This window comes from Canis lupus, chromosome 27 (assembly GCF_048164855.1).
Source record: "Canis lupus baileyi chromosome 27, mCanLup2.hap1, whole genome shotgun sequence".
NCBI lineage: Eukaryota > Metazoa > Chordata > Mammalia > Carnivora > Canidae > Canis > Canis lupus.
The window spans coordinates 37235897-37250531 of NC_132864.1; the positions used below are offsets into that span (position 1 = coordinate 37235897).

General features: G+C 58.7%; 2 protein-coding genes and 1 non-coding gene across 5 annotated transcripts; 1 reads left to right on the plus strand and 2 right to left on the minus strand.

Moving 5' to 3' along the window:
* Positions 1 to 1937: 1937 nt before the first annotated feature.
* RANBP1 (RAN binding protein 1) lies at positions 1938 to 9672 on the minus strand. 2 transcript variants are annotated; one of them, XM_072803509.1, is made up of 6 exons: positions 9481 to 9672; positions 8075 to 8211; positions 6012 to 6169; positions 3666 to 3794; positions 2904 to 2969; positions 1938 to 2361 (listed from the first exon to the last, which is right to left on the minus strand). In XM_072803509.1, the coding sequence occupies exons 1-6, from the start codon at positions 9493 to 9495 to the stop codon at positions 2240 to 2242; spliced, it is 627 nt and encodes a 208-aa protein (XP_072659610.1). In that variant the 5' UTR covers positions 9496 to 9672; the 3' UTR covers positions 1938 to 2239. The 2 variants fall into 2 exon arrangements, with proteins under 2 accessions (XP_072659610.1, XP_072659609.1); XM_072803508.1 differs by having other exon boundaries at positions 1938 to 2364; positions 9481 to 9641.
* LOC140619874 (small nucleolar RNA SNORA77) lies at positions 2746 to 2871 on the minus strand. Its single transcript, XR_012019680.1, has one exon. It is a non-coding gene; the product is annotated as a small nucleolar RNA SNORA77 (small nucleolar RNA).
* Positions 9673 to 9942: 270 nt separating the features above from the next.
* Positions 9943 to 14542, plus strand: TRMT2A (tRNA methyltransferase 2 homolog A). Of its 2 annotated transcripts, none has more exons than XM_072803481.1 (12): positions 9943 to 10234; positions 10423 to 10985; positions 11252 to 11360; positions 11648 to 11829; positions 12004 to 12118; positions 12211 to 12326; positions 12405 to 12516; positions 13027 to 13149; positions 13320 to 13395; positions 13665 to 13781; positions 13896 to 13992; positions 14078 to 14542. In XM_072803481.1, the coding sequence occupies exons 1-12, from the start codon at positions 10199 to 10201 to the stop codon at positions 14310 to 14312; spliced, it is 1881 nt and encodes a 626-aa protein (XP_072659582.1). In that variant the 5' UTR covers positions 9943 to 10198; the 3' UTR covers positions 14313 to 14542. The 2 variants fall into 2 exon arrangements, with proteins under 2 accessions (XP_072659582.1, XP_072659581.1); XM_072803480.1 differs by having other exon boundaries at positions 10018 to 10210.
* Positions 14543 to 14635: the final 93 nt, after the last annotated feature.

Below are 14635 nucleotides of genomic sequence, written 5' to 3' on the forward strand. Positions count from 1 at the left end.
ACCCAGCCCTGGGACCCCAGGCCTCTGGAAGCCTCTGGATGCAGGCCCACTTGTGAGAGGCTCTTCCCCACAGGCTCCCAACTGGTAGCCCAGGCCCAGTCAGGTCTGACTCCAGGTCGTGCAGAGGTGGCACCAGGACAGCTGAGAGGTGAGAGCTGTGGAGTGTGCCAAGCACTGGTCACAGGAAAGGGTGCTTGGAGTCTCCTTGGTGAGGTCCCTGCAGAATCTCTGGGCAGAGGGGAGTCCTGGATGGGGGGAGGGAAGAGGACAGAGACCTAGAGAGGCCTCTGACCTGGGAGTCCTCCCCCTAAGGAGTTAAGATCCCCAGGAAAAGGAAAGCAGAGCAGGCTTGCCCAACCTGCAGCCCAGTGGACTGACCTGGAACGGAAAGGTTCATGTCTCTTCTCACTCCTTCCCCAATACCATCAGCACCTCAGTTGTAGCTTGACATTGCCGCTGTGCCACAGGGAGGAACCCACCTAAGCACACTGGCTGAGGGGCACGGGAGAGGCCCCGCTGGCATCCCTGTTCATCCCAGTGGGACCGTCAGGACCGCACGCCTCCCTTTCTGCAGCATTGCAGTGTCAGCAATCCACACCTTTACATGCACCCTGTAATGTGGCCTGGTCACAGCACAGTCCTGCTCCCCAGCCGTTCTGAGGGGCCTACCCTGCAGTCAGGGTTTCCCCCCCTGGGGGAAAGGGGAGACACAATTCATCACCCAAGAGGAACGTCAGCCTGGGCTTTTACATCAAGAATTTATCTTGTATGGGAGCCCAAAACAAGAAAACAATGTTCAACAACCATTCTATGCTAAAAGGGGGTGTCCTTCCCTGAAGGATCAAGCCTGGGCCGGCCTTTCATACATCAGTGCATCTAAAGGAAGCCCATGGGGAAGCAACTGTCCTTTACATCAAAATTCCCCAGAAGATAGGGGAGGTACACGAACTTCAATGTACTTTCTTGGTGGGAAGAGCCCCTATGCCCATTGGGACTTCGAGAGGACCCAGACCTGTGCCTCTAGAGGACTAAGGCTGCCATGACACAATGCTGGCCAGTGAACTCTTCAGTGTGGCTTTTTTAAAAAAGAGCCGCTTCCTTTGGAAGTACATCCCCCAGAGGGAACAACATCCCAAGGGATGGAACCAGACCCAGGTCCCAGCACACTGGGAGGTCGGACAGAGTAGGGGCTGGCAAGTAAACTGGCCACACTGTAAAGTACCCCCGGCAGGTGTTAATGGCCAGCAGCCGAGCGAGAGGAGTATCCCAACTCCAGGGCCAGGTCATAACTTGCTCGTCCTCCCACTGGAGGGCAGCATGGCCACATTCCGCTGCTCCTTTGGCCTCCCAGGACAAGTTACCATGTGTCACCATGCGCCTTGAGAAGCCTGTCGGTGCACCAAAAACACTTCTCCCCCACTTGGGACAACACTGAGACACAATTTGTTTTACAAAACGAACCTCCAAATGGCAGTAACCCATTTGCGTTCTTAAAAACGTCCCTTTATTTAAAGCTATTGTAGATGGCCACAATTCCACCCAGATGGACATGCCACGAGTGAGCGGGCAGGAGTTTCTTCTGAGGATGGCAGCAGGGTATCCAAGGAGGGCCGTGGGCCAATCCTGCACTCACACACTGCACCAGACAAGTGTGCTATGGGACCGGCCTTTCCCTCCACCAGGGCAGTCAGGGTACTCTGATAGTCTTCCTTTCCCTCCCCCAGAGGCAAAACCCAAAATGCCTACCTATTCCTGGCCACAAGCACACGTGCCCCACCTCAGACACAGCACGGCCCCAGGGGCCAACCCCCAAGCCCATGGTGGAGGAGCCAGTGGTAGAGGGTGGGACCCGCGCTGCTGCCCCCACGGCCCAGAGCCAGGGGGCGCCCACACTGCTCCCAGGACGGGCCGGCGCACACACGGTCCTTCCCTCCGTGCAGGTTTCAAATGTGTCGTTTATTCGCTATTTTTGATGACTATAAATAAGTGTTTCCACTATGGAAAAGAAAGTGAGCACAGTACATTTTCATGACTGGGGAATGGATTTTCTGAAGTCTTCTTCAATAGGGCAAAAACTTAGAAAAAAACAACCTGAATGTTGGAATTCAGTTCTTTATATAAAGTCCCTTGTAAAAACAAAACAGAATAAAAACAAACTGAAAAGAAGGGGCAGGGCAAAATTTAAAAAAAGAAAAAAGGAGGAAAAGAACGGAAGGAAGAGAAAACAAGGGGAGGCGGCTTATTGCTCCTCCTCCGCTCCAGCCTTGCTCTCGGCATCTTCTGACTCCTTGCTCTCCTCCTTCACCGAGAGAGCTTCTAGCTTCTCAGTCACCTTCTCGGCATCATCATTTTTGCCCGACCCTGCTAAGACATAGGGGGACGCAGTAAGAAGACCGAGAAGCAGTGCCCAGCCCAGCCCGCCCACCTCCTGTGGTCCCGGGCGGAGGCCGCAGGACAGGTCACTTCACAGTGTGCCAGCCAAGCCAGCCTCCAGGGTCACACTAACGAGGAAGAGCTCATGCCTGGGATGGCAGTCAGGGAGCTCAGTTATGTCGGGTCACCTGCTACGGCAGCCATCGTTGGGCCCCAAGTGACCAGGCGACTGTGAGGACCTCTTGAGGCCCCTCTGGCCACAGGCTCTAGCCAGCCAGACATCATGACTCAGCTGCCAGCCTGGGGGCTGTGAGGCCAGGCCGGGGAGCACATGCTTGGGGCCCTGATGGCCAGCTCACTCCCCAAGAGGCACCCTGTGTTCCCAGACGGCTGTATCACCCTTGACAGGACGAGGTGGTCACAGCACCCCGGGATGTTTCTGTGGCAGACGGAAAAAGCACCCGCCTGGGGCTGCAGCCGGATGCAGAGTGAGTCTGCAAGGAAGTCCCCTACCCACGACACCATGTCACCTTTCTTTTCTCTCTCTTCTATCTCTTTCCTGCATTCTTCAAACTTTGTTTTGAATTTCTGTGCATCTGCAGAAAGAAGAGGCGAGACTTCCTAAGATCCCTAAACAGTGAACAGGTCCTGGGGGGTACGAAGCATCAAAAGTCACATACGGCTCATCCCATAGCCAATTCTGATTTAAGGACATAGCCCTGGGCTCACTCTTACCCGGACCAAGCAGTTAACTATTCTCCAGTCCCTCCTGAGACTGGTGGCTATATTGGGTTGTCTCCCTCCATCTGACTCCATGACAATTTGGGCAGAGCAACACACGGTTCTGATGGCCGTGCACAACCATGGGGCAGGGCTCTGCCCAACACTCAACTCTCCACTCATGACAGAGTAGCTGCTAGACAAGGCCCACTGTGCACCTCTGATGATCCAGGGCTGGAAAGACGGCTAAGCCGAGGAGAGGTCAGGCTGGACCCATGCTGCCAGCAGACTCTGGGAAGGGGACGCCTGCCCCAGGTAGACTGGATGCCCAGCCCCCTGAGGTTAAAAGGGAAAAGACCCTGCTCGTGGCCTCAGAGCCTGGGTGAGGCCTTGACAACGCACGGCTCAACTGCAGGGCTTATGTCCCTCCTCCGAGGCAGCACAAGACAGCAAGGTGGGACCAGTCCTTACCACACACCTCCCAGGTGCTATCAGTTCTCCCCACAAAGCTATGCGGACAGACAGGCAGCCGCAGTCAGATAGTCCCCGGGGCCTGGTGCCCTTCTGCTTACTCTCAGCATTTAGGAAGCGGATGGCCAGCAGCTCTGGCTTGGGGCACTCGTCGGCAAAGTCAGCGTGGGTGTTCCAGACCCAGGCACGGTCGCTGCCCGCGTTCGGCTTCAGTTCCATCATCGGTGTGACTGGAGAAGAGGAGCCGTGTGAGGATCCTGTCAACTGCCTCAAGGTCACCCCACCACAAAAGGCCCTGGTTGCCAATGCAAGGTCCTGCTTTGGGGTCCACCAACCAGGCTTAAACAAAGTCCCATGGGATATGGATCTTATTCAAACAAGTTTCTTTGCAAACACCTCATATTCACTTAGAACCAGGACTCTCCTGATCTGGAAACGGGGTGGCCTGCTCCCTGACACAGTAACACCTCAGCAAGGGTCTCTAATTCCATTAGAACAAGGCTCTAACGCCAGCAGAGCCACTCACACTTAGCCCTTCCTGTGGAGCATCCATCCTGTGACTGTGTCCACGCTCAGTCGCACCATCTGGCCCAATGGGAGATGGGGGACAAAAACTGTACGCAGGGTGGTGAGGGGTTAGGGTTGGACCAGGGCAACCACTCTGACGTTGTCCAGGGACCTTGGGGGGTGAGGCCCCCAGAAGTGGACACTGTGGGCCTTGCGACATGCTCATACATCATGGAAATCAAAGCTGTGACCTGGAATAAGCACAGCCACCCCAGTGTCCTCAGGCTTTGCACAGCCCCAAGGAGGAAAGGGGAGACAGACTGTGTGAAGAACAAGAGCACCCCCAATGCCGCACCCACAGGTGTGCCCCTGCCCAGCCCCAAGCACACAGACCATCTAACCGGGAAGTCACACCATCTCCATGTAGATATCTGGAGAGCCCTTGAGCTGTAGAGAGCTCAGAAGTGCCACTGCCTCCTCCTGCCACTACCCACCTGCTACATCAAGGGTCTATGGTATGTATCGGGTCCAGAACTCCCACCTACAATGCGGAAACAACCTAGTGACCTGACGAGGCTCTGAAAGCAGCACAGGGTGTCCGAAGACCCCTGGGGAGAAATTCAAATTGAAATGGAAGTCAAGGGCCAGGGCAGACAGGCAGGAGCGGTGGGGTTCATTAGAGGACATCCAAGCGGCCCAAGCAGCATAAAAGAGGCACCTGGGTGGCTTAGGCTATTAAGCGTCTGCCTGCAGCTCAGGTCATGATCCCAGGGTCCTGGAATCAAGCACCACATCAGGCTCAGCGGGGACTCCACTTCTCCCTCCCTCTGCCCCTCTGCCCCCTCCACTGCTTGTGCTCTCTTTCTCTCAAACAAATAAAATATTTATTAAAAAAAAAAAAAAAGGGAAGGGCACGAAGGCCCCTCCCTACCATCCCTCGAGTCTCTGTAAACCCGCTCATCCTTCCACATCATCCTCAAGGGCTGTTTTGCTCCGGTTCCCGCCTGGTCACCCTGTATGCCCATATGAGGGGCCCTGCCCTGCCAGACACGCATTCTCCCCAGTAACACAGACATGGCACTGAATGGCAATGGAGCCCAAAACGTGACTGCTTCCAAAGACACAGGGCACTGCAGGACAACCCAGCAGCCAAGTGACTGATATGGCCAGAACTTACTGTCATCTCTTCACAGGCCAGGCCTGCTATGGCTTTTCCCGGAACCCACTCCCACCATGAGGAGTCCAGGGCTGATGCATCACACCTGTCCAAAGGCCTCAACCTGTCACCACCCCCTACCTGCTCCGTCTCACAGGCACCTAAGGATAAGGTAGCCACCTCCTCCCCTCACCCCTTTTCCCTTCTGTGTCCTCCTCCAAGGACACCCTGCAGGGACAAAACACATCAAAGAGTGGGAAGGTAAGGGCCCCTGGGTGGCTCAGTCGGTTAAGCCTGCCTTCGGGTCCAGGTCCAGGCCTGATGTCAAGCTCCCTGCTCAGTGGAGAGCTGCTTCTCCCTCTCCCCCTGCTTGTGTGAGCATGCTCTGTCAAGTAAATGAATAAGAACTTTAAAAACAAAGAGTGGGAAAGCTTCCTATGGAGCATGTCAAATACAGCAACAGCTGTCCTCACGCCACCCATTCCTGGGGCAGACCCTCCATGGTCCCGAGCCCACAATGGGGCTGTGTCCACCCCACCATGTCCTATCTGCCTGGACTCCACGGCATATATGCCTTAAGTTTTTCTGTAGGTCTGCTCTGAGTTCAGAGAGTGTTGGAACACCTCATTTCCCACTTTAAGTCCTGAACACAATGCGAATACGTGCCCCATGTCACAGTGTGCCCCCAGGCTCCCGTGTGGCACCGAAGGCAGCCTGCCCGAAGACTTGAAGGCGTCCTTATGTGGGACTCAGAGTGAAAACTCTCCCCGAAAAGGTCACCTACTGTAGTGGTTGGCGCATATCTTCAGGGTCTTGTCCCTCCTCATAAGGAGACGAATGGTCCCTTTCTCCTTATGCTTCAGAAGCTTGACGTCACCAGTGCCTCGTTCCTTCCATTCTGGGAGATCGTTCTCTGAAGCGAATCGGAATAGCTTTGCCCGCCTTCAAGAAAAGCCATTAAGAGAGGGCTTAGATGTGCACAGAGAGGGGAATACACAGCCAAATGTTTGCTGGGAAAGAACACTTGTTTTCTGTGCATTGAACAAATGGCTGTTTCTAGCACCACCATAGACACCCTTTCCTTTCTTGGTACCTCTAGGACTGTTAGTTTAAAAACTAACAAAAGAGCAAGTCAACAATCAATTCCCAGGTTTTACTTGGAATAATCAAAGAGAAAAGAGATTTCCAACAGAAAGACCCAACTTCTCAGCAAAGACACCCCCCTCCCCAAGTACGCTAGGCTTGCCTGTGATCACACTGCAGGGCAGCCCCTGGTGTCCCATAGGGCCACAGGGGTAGCACTGAAACAGAGAGAGGTCGAGGACCCCTGTCGTCCACAGGGCCAGCCCTTCCCCCTGCTGTGAGATGCCCTCTTTCCCTGGCCCCCCAACACAGAGAGGGGGCTGTAGACCTCTACTCAGGCCACCAAGCTCTGGTCCAACACCCTGCCCTCCTGCCCAGAATAGTACCTCACATTGGGCCCAGCCAAAGCCCCGTCCCACCGGGCAGCAAAGCCCCCGTGGTGAGCCCAACAGTCCTGCCCTTAGGACTTCAGGCTCCATTTCCTTCCCCCTAGGACCCCAGCCTTGCTGGTCCATTTCCTGCACAACACCCTGCTCTCTTTCCCAAACTCAATTCTGTTAAGGGAAATAACTGCCCTCAAAAGGATGCCACCAGAGCACCAGAGCTTTCACCTGACGCCCAAGGGCCCAGACGTAAAGGCCTGACCTGCTGGCCTCACCTCCCTCAGGAAGGGCCTATGTTCAGGACTGCCAGGAGCAGTTCTCAGTCCAGTGTGGGCAGGAGGGCCAGAGCGGGGGGTGAGTGTGTGTGTGACAGCACCAGCAGCAGTCCTCACCCCTGGGAGGGAACAGTCCCTGGCTGTGGCACCATTTCTGGGCAAAGCACACATGTGGAGATCCAGCGTCTTCTGGGACAGACCCACCACTCTCTTGAGATCAAAGGGATATATGTGACTCTCCTTTCCCAGGCCTTTCAGAGTAGTGGGAAGAGGCTGGTCTTCCCAATCTGCCTTCCTTAGAGGGAGGAGTCAGGAAAGCACTTGAACCCTCAACTGGCTTTTTGGATAGAATCTGAAAAGTGGGGGAGCTCCGTAAGCTTGGACAGGAAAAGCACTCCAGCCTATTTCCGTTAACTTGAAACAGAACCTAGCGTTCCGTGTGATGCTGAGCACAGGCAACAGGTCAGTCTCAGCAGCGCGCTGATTTTGTCACAGACATCTCAACAAATGGCTGGTGCCAGTGCTACTTAAAAATGACACCTGCCTTTGTAGCTTCTTACTGAAGGCGCCAAAAAACACATGTACAATGATTTTTTAGAAAATGATTTTGGTAAGTGTAACACCATCTCCTTTCATTTGTAATTTCAAGTGTCATTTTGTGCATAAAAACACTGATTTGGGAGTTCACAAACTTCAGGATGCCAAAGTCCGTAGCGCAAAAGAAGAAATGATAACAATGGCAGAGACTCCCTGTTCAACCAGATGAAAGGTGCAGTTGGAAACCTCTAAAGGCAGCAAGCCTGTAAGGTGGCAAGGACAGAGGACTGTGGCGATGCCCCTTTGTGGACAGAGCAGCAGGAACAGGACACCAGGGAGCACCTGTGCTCTCCACAGGACTGGCCACCAGAAGAAGGGGCACCAAGTGAAGAGTCGTCCAATAGCTTTTTGATTTCCACATAGGATTAGTTATTGCACAATCCCAACCAAGCCCTTTCCTCAGTCTCAGTCCAATTACAAGCCAGGCCAAGACCCTGATGGCCATAAAAACCATAAACTCAATCTTACACTAAAGATACCAAGGTCTGGAGCAACGTGAGCTTACTTACATCTTAAAAAGCTCTTCTTCATCTTCTTCCAGCGTTTTAATTTCTTGCTCAGGAAGAGAAACTATAGGTTCGAACTGGGGGTCGTGGTTGGACTCATCTGCATTCTCGGTGGAGGTGTCATGGTCCTCATGGGTGTCCTGTGGAGGGAGGTGCAGAGAAGTGACTCTGCTGGCTCCGGAGCCTGGCCCCCACCCAGAGCTCAGCTGTGCCCGCAGTGGGCAATCCCTCCTAGTGAATGGCCTCATCCCAGAGCAAGAGGTTAAGCCCACAGTCTTTCACACAAGGCTGGCACCCCCATTCAAGAGTGCAGGAAGATGCTGAACTTCCACGCCCTCCGCAGAGGCATCAGGCACGTGTGTGCAGTGTGGCTGGGGCCCCTCAAGGTGGGCGGCCTACTGGCCAGAGGCACTGCCTCATCACTTCCCACCTGTCTCCTCACCTGTAAAACCTGGATAAGGACAGCACTAGATGAAGATTAAAAGGCACAATGGTGGAAGAGAGCCTCATGGAGCCTGTCACCCTTTCACCAACGTTTACTGGTTGAAGGGAAAAAAAAAAACCAAAAAAAAACCCCGTGCTCTTGTTTAGCAGAAGGGGGTGAAAGTGGCTACCAACTCCTAGAGTTTACGTGAAATGCACGTCCTGCCGGCAGTTTTATCTTACATCCCAAAGTTGATGCATCGACAGAAATCATACAAATAGAAAACTACAGGCCACAGAAGAGCCCGTTTTAGGTTCAAGTCTCACAAAACACGTGGCTTGGCGATCTGCAGTCCGTAAGAACCCGGGGGGCTTTACTACCCGTCCCGGGCCGGAACAGCAAATACGAAAAGCTGCCTTCCGCGGTCGGCCAGCTCGCCCGGGCAGAGGCCCGCGGTCCCCGGAGCAGCCGCCGCCCCCGGGTCGCGCGGCCAGGCCGGTCCACCCGGCTGGAACCAGACCGCCGCCCCCGCGGCCTGCGGCCGTTCAGGGCGTGAGCACAGAATGAATGAAGTGCTGCGCAGGCGGCGGCGGGAGGGACGCTCGGTTCCGGTGGGAAGCCTGCAAGTGGGCCGAGCCGCGGAAGCCGGGCCCCCGCCTGGGTCTCAGGCGAGCAGCAGAGCGAGCGGAGACCACGGAGCCTGGGCGGCGGGCCGCCCCCCGCCCCGATGGAGCGCCCCGGCCTCGGCGGGGCCCGCCCCAAGGTCACGCGGGCGCCCGGCAGCCCCCGAGCCCGCGCCCCCAGGCCCCGCGGGCCCCAGGCCGCGCTCCCCGAAGCTCCGACCACGCGCCGCCGAGGCTCCGCAAGGCACGGAGCCCGCAAGCCGGCGGGGGTTGGCGGCGGCGGCGCGGGCCGCCCACGTGGCCGCCGGCAGCGGCCTCGGCCTCCCGGCCCCCACCCGGTCCCCGCCCGAGCCCGGCCGCACCTTGGCGGCCGCCATGGGGGCGCGGCGGCGGCGGCGGCGGCGGCTCGGCGGGCTCGGTCGTCGCTGGCTCCGCGGCCTCTCGGCGGCTGGTCGTAGCTCCTTCCCTCCGCGTCTGGCGCCGGCGCCTCCCGCCCTCCCGCTCTTCCCTCCGCCCCGCGACCCGAACCCCGACCCCTGACCTCGGCGGCGGGAAACGCGACGCGATTCAAAACCAGCGCAGCTTTATTGGCTCACACGGCGGACAGTCTCATTGTCCTGCCCGCCCCGCGCTTCCCGCCAAAACGCCCCCGGCGCATGCCCGGCCAGCCCGGCAGCCAGGGGACGTGCGCTCCCGGCGGCCCTCGCGCGCACTTCCGCCCCGCGGTGGCGCGCGCCCCTCGGGCTCGCTAAGGGCCAGGGGATCCGAGCTGGCGCGTGGCGATGACATCACCGGAAGTCGAGATGATAGAGACGCGCGGCCTCGGCGGCACGCGCTGGCTCACGGGAGAGCGGCCAACCAGGCGAGCGGCCGGCACGGGCCCCTGGCGGGCGGGCGGCGTACCCCACGTCGGGGACGCGAACCCGAGCGGCGAGGGTTCGAGTCCCGCCCCCGCCCTGGGCGGAGCCGGGAAGCGGCCTCGCGGCGTTGCGGCCGCCCTCGGAGCGCCTGCCTCCCTTCTGCCAGGCCCAGGGCCCGGAGGCGGAGGTGGCCCTCGCGGGGGCCCCGGGCGCGACGCGGATGGACCGGACGGTGAGTGACGAGCTCGGCGACGAGGTAAAGTGAAGGGAGATCGTGATGGGAGGCCGGGCGGGAAGCCGCTAGGAGACAACGTGGGGCGGGGGCAAGTTGGGAGCCGGGGGGAGGGGCGAGCCGGGGCGCCGGGTGCCTTAACGGGGGGCTCGTGGGCGGCGCCCAGGCCCTGGGGCCGGTCCTCACCCCGAGGCCCGTCTGCCCCTGCACAGCGCCCTGTGCCCGTGGACGGCTGCGGCCCGGACGGCGGCGGTGCCCGGGGCAGCCCTGCGGCCCCGGCCCCCCGGGAGGAAGCGCAGGAGCAGGAAGGGGCGCCCGGGGCGGCCGCGGGGGCCGCGCCTCAGCCCGGGCTCTACAGCTACATCAGGGACGACTTGTTCACCTCGGAGATCTTCAAGTTGGAGCTGCAGAACGTGCCCCGCCACGCCAGCTTCAGTGACGTCCGGCGCTTTCTGGGCCGCTTCGGCCTGCAGCCTCATAAGACCAAACTCTTTGGGCAGCCTCCCTGCGCCTTTGTGACCTTCCGCAGCGCCGCTGAGCGGGACAAGGCCTTGCGTGTGCTGCACGGTGCTCTCTGGAAGGGCCGCCCACTCAGCGTGCGCCCCGCCAGGCCCAAGGCGGATCCCATGGCCAGGAAGAGGCGGCGCGAGGATGAGGGTGAGCCCACAGCCACCTGCATCGCAGATGTAGTGACCCCTCTTTGGACCGTGCCCTATGCTGAGCAGCTCGAGCGGAAGCGGCTGGAGTGCGAGCAGGTGCTACAGAAGCTTGCCAAGTGAGTGTGGGTGCAGATCACCCGGTGGCCCCGAAGCTCTGCTCGGCTGCATGCTCGTCCAGCCCCCACCGTGCGCCGTGCAGACGTCCTCACGGCTGCACAGTCTCGTGGGCAGTAAGCCAGGAAGCCCCGTGTATAATCAGGGGGGCTGGTGAGGTCCCAAAGGAGGAGCCCAGGCACCTGGGCATTTGGAGAATGGCTGGGGGTAGTGGTGGGGGCGGGGGGCAGCGGGCTGAGTCCAACCTTGGCCTCACCTCCTCCTGCAGGGAAATTGGGAGCACCAACCGCGCCCTGCTGCCCTGGCTGCTCTCACAGAGGCACAAGCACAACAAGGCCTGCTGCCCACTGGAGGGGGTTAGGCCATCACCCCAGCAGGTCAGGCCCGGCTGCTGCAACCAGAAATCCACCTCGTGTTCTAAGAGGAGCTCTTCTCTCTTACCTCTATCATAGCTTTCCCTGTTTTCTGTCTCTTTCTGGTGTTCGTCACGTGACTGTTACTTGTTGTCAGCCCCATCCCCTGGACCGCCAGGCCCCGTGGGGAAACTGGTGCCTCTCGCTCACCACCATCTCTTACTTGATGAGCTCTTTTGGCCGCTCACAAGTGCTGGACGGCCAGAGTAAGGTCAGGCGTGTCTCTCTGCCTCCCTCCACCCTTCCTGCAGACCGAGTATCGTAATAAGTGTGAGTTTCTGGTCGGCGTCGGGGTGGACGGGGAGGACAACACAGTCGGCTGTCGGCTTGGCAAGTATAAGGGTGGGACATGTGCTGTGGCCGCCCCCTTTGACACCGTGCACATCCCTGGAGCCACCAAGCAGGTGGTGAAGGCCTTCCAGGAATTCATCCGGTGAGGGCTTATGGCTGGGCTGGGGGCCCAGAAGTTCTGAGGTGGGAGCAGAGGATCTGCCTGGGGGGTCTTGGGATTGTGATCTGGCGGTAACGGCTGGGAGAGTGGGGAGGCGCTCACTCAGTCCTGGTTGGCCGATGCTGAGGGACTCAGGGCCACTCATGGCTCCCACAGGTCCACTCCGTACTCCGCATACAACCCAGAGACGTACTCAGGCCACTGGAAGCAGCTGACTGTGCGCACCAGCCGCCGTGGCCAAGCCATGGCCATTGTCTACTTCCACCCCCAGGTCTCAGGAGAGGTAGCCCTGCTGGGGGAGGTTGTCTGGGCCACAGTGAGCTGTGACACAGCCTTACAGGGCATTTTCTGGTGCTTACCCAGAAACTGGGCCCTGAGGAACTGGCCGGGCTGAAGGCCTCCTTGGCGCAGCACTTCATGGCGGGGCCAGGCAAGGCCACTGGGGTGACCTGCCTCTACTTTGTAGAGGAGGGACAGCGGTGAGGAGCCTGGGTAGGGGTGGGGCGGGTCCCTGCAAGGGGTGGTAACACTGACGGACTTACTCTGCCACCCAACAGAAAGACGCCCAGCCAGGAGGGCCTGCCCCTGGAGCACGTGGCTGGAGACCGGTGCATTCATGAGGACCTGCTGGGGTTGACCTTCCGGATCTCTCCTCATGCTTTTTTCCAGGTAGCCCCAAATCTCGGGGGATCGTGACACATGAAGGCCTCACACGATGTCAGGATGTCAGTGATGAATGGGGATAGGGGGTTAGGGCAGTGATAGCAGGTTAGCCTGGGGAGAATGTCAAGACACGGGAGCCACAAGGATCATAAGGTAGGAAAACAGTTATTTGCTGTTAGGTTGACAACCCTCTTGGAGGGACCTATGTGGGGTATAGAAAGGAGTTGGGATGATGCTAGGGCTCTGGCACCCACAAAAGAGGTAAGGGATAGGGTATCAGCATCAAGTTGCTTTTAAAGCCAGGAGACTAGGTGAGGTTGCCAGCATGATGGGATTGAAGGTCAGTCCAAGGACTGGGCCTCGGGCAGTCAAACAGCTAGATGTGCGGGAGGGATCGGGACCCCTGGGAAGAGGGCGAGTGGGCCAGAGATGGGAGCCGGGGGCTGTACAGGAGGGCATGCTGCCTGGGTGGGGAGGCTGCCCTGCCCTCCTCGACACTGCTTGTCCGCCCTGCAGGTAAACACCCTGGCGGCCGAGGTGCTCTACACGGTCATCCAGGACTGGGCCCAGCTGGACACAGGGAGCACGGTGCTGGACGTGTGTTGCGGCACTGGCACCATCGGCCTGGCACTGGCCCCCGTGAGTGCTCCCTGCCCCACCCCACCCATGTTGTCACCTGCCCTGTGATCCCCAGTGATCTCCAGCCCTTCCAGATCCTTTGTCACTCCCAATGTCTCCTGTTGTACCACGGTCTTAAAAGCCTGTGGGATGGGGCAGGGTGCCACAAGTATGTCCTATCTTGGTTTCAGAGGGTGAAGAGAGTTGTGGGGATCGAGCTGTGCCAGGAAGCCGTGGAAGATGCCCGGGTGAACGCCCGAGATAATGGTGAAAGCCAGCCCTCCACACAGTGGGCGGGCAGCAGATGCTCCTGCCTGGGACCTGGGACTCGCCGGGTGGTTCTTAGGGCCCGTGGTGGGGTGAGGGCAGAGGGTGCAGGAGGGCACCCACTGTGTGTCCAGGACACCAGAGCTGAGCAAGGATGAACAGGTTCCTTAGTCAGGCGGCTTTTCGTAAAATGCACCTGTGGCCAGGCAGGCCTTGTGGGGGTAAGGCATCCTGGGTCCCCTGTGACAGGACTATGGTGTCCTGTACAGAGTTGAGCAACGTGGAGTTCCACTGTGGGAGAGCTGAGGACCTGGTGCCCGCTTTGGTGAGCAGACTGGCCTCCCAGCAGCTCGTTGCCATCCTGGACCCGCCCCGTGCTGGCCTGCGTAAGTGGCCTCCATCGGAGCCTTATGGGGAAGAGGGGGGCAGGGATGCCAGAGGGTGGCACACCAGGCCACGCAGCCTTGGGCCTGAGGCCCATCCCGTTTGGACTTCCTCAGATTCTAAAGTGATCCTGGCCGTCCGAAGAGCTGAGAACCTCAAGCGGCTCCTGTATGTCTCTTGCAATCCCCGAGCGGCCATGGGCAACTTTGTGGAGTGAGTGTGAGGTGGGGGTGCCTGGGGTGGCCCTGGGACCTGCTGGATCCATGTGGCTGACCTTGACCCTCCTCTCTCACCACAGCCTTTGCAGGGCCCCATCTAACCGGGTGAAGGGTGTTCCCTTCCGGCCAGTCAAGGCTGTGGCTGTGGACCTGTTCCCGCAGACCCCGCATTGTGAGATGCTCATCCTGTTTGAGAGGGTGGAACACCCCAATGGCACGGGTGCCCTGGCACTCCAGGACTCTCCAGCCCAGCCCCCACCTGGGCCCCCAGAGGACACTGTGCAGGAGGAAAGCAGGGCTGCTGCCTCTTGCTAGGTCCCTGACTAGAAACCCTTTCAGAATGGGGCCCTCTGTATCACTGGAGTGGGAGCCAAGGGGTTCTTCAAGTCCTTGCCTTGCCTCAGGACACTCGGGCAGCACCAAGAGAACATAAAACCTGGCTGACCCACTCAGGGTCCACCTGGAGCCTGTTCCCTCCAACCACCCCCAGGTTCCTTTTGGGTTAACTGGGGTACAGAGCGAGAATAAACAATTGCTGAACCGTTGCTGTTATTGTGATGAGAGCTTCAGAGTTCCAGCATGTGGGTTCCCTCCTGCCCCCCACTGCAGGTGTCGGGGACAAGGCTCTCAAAGCACCT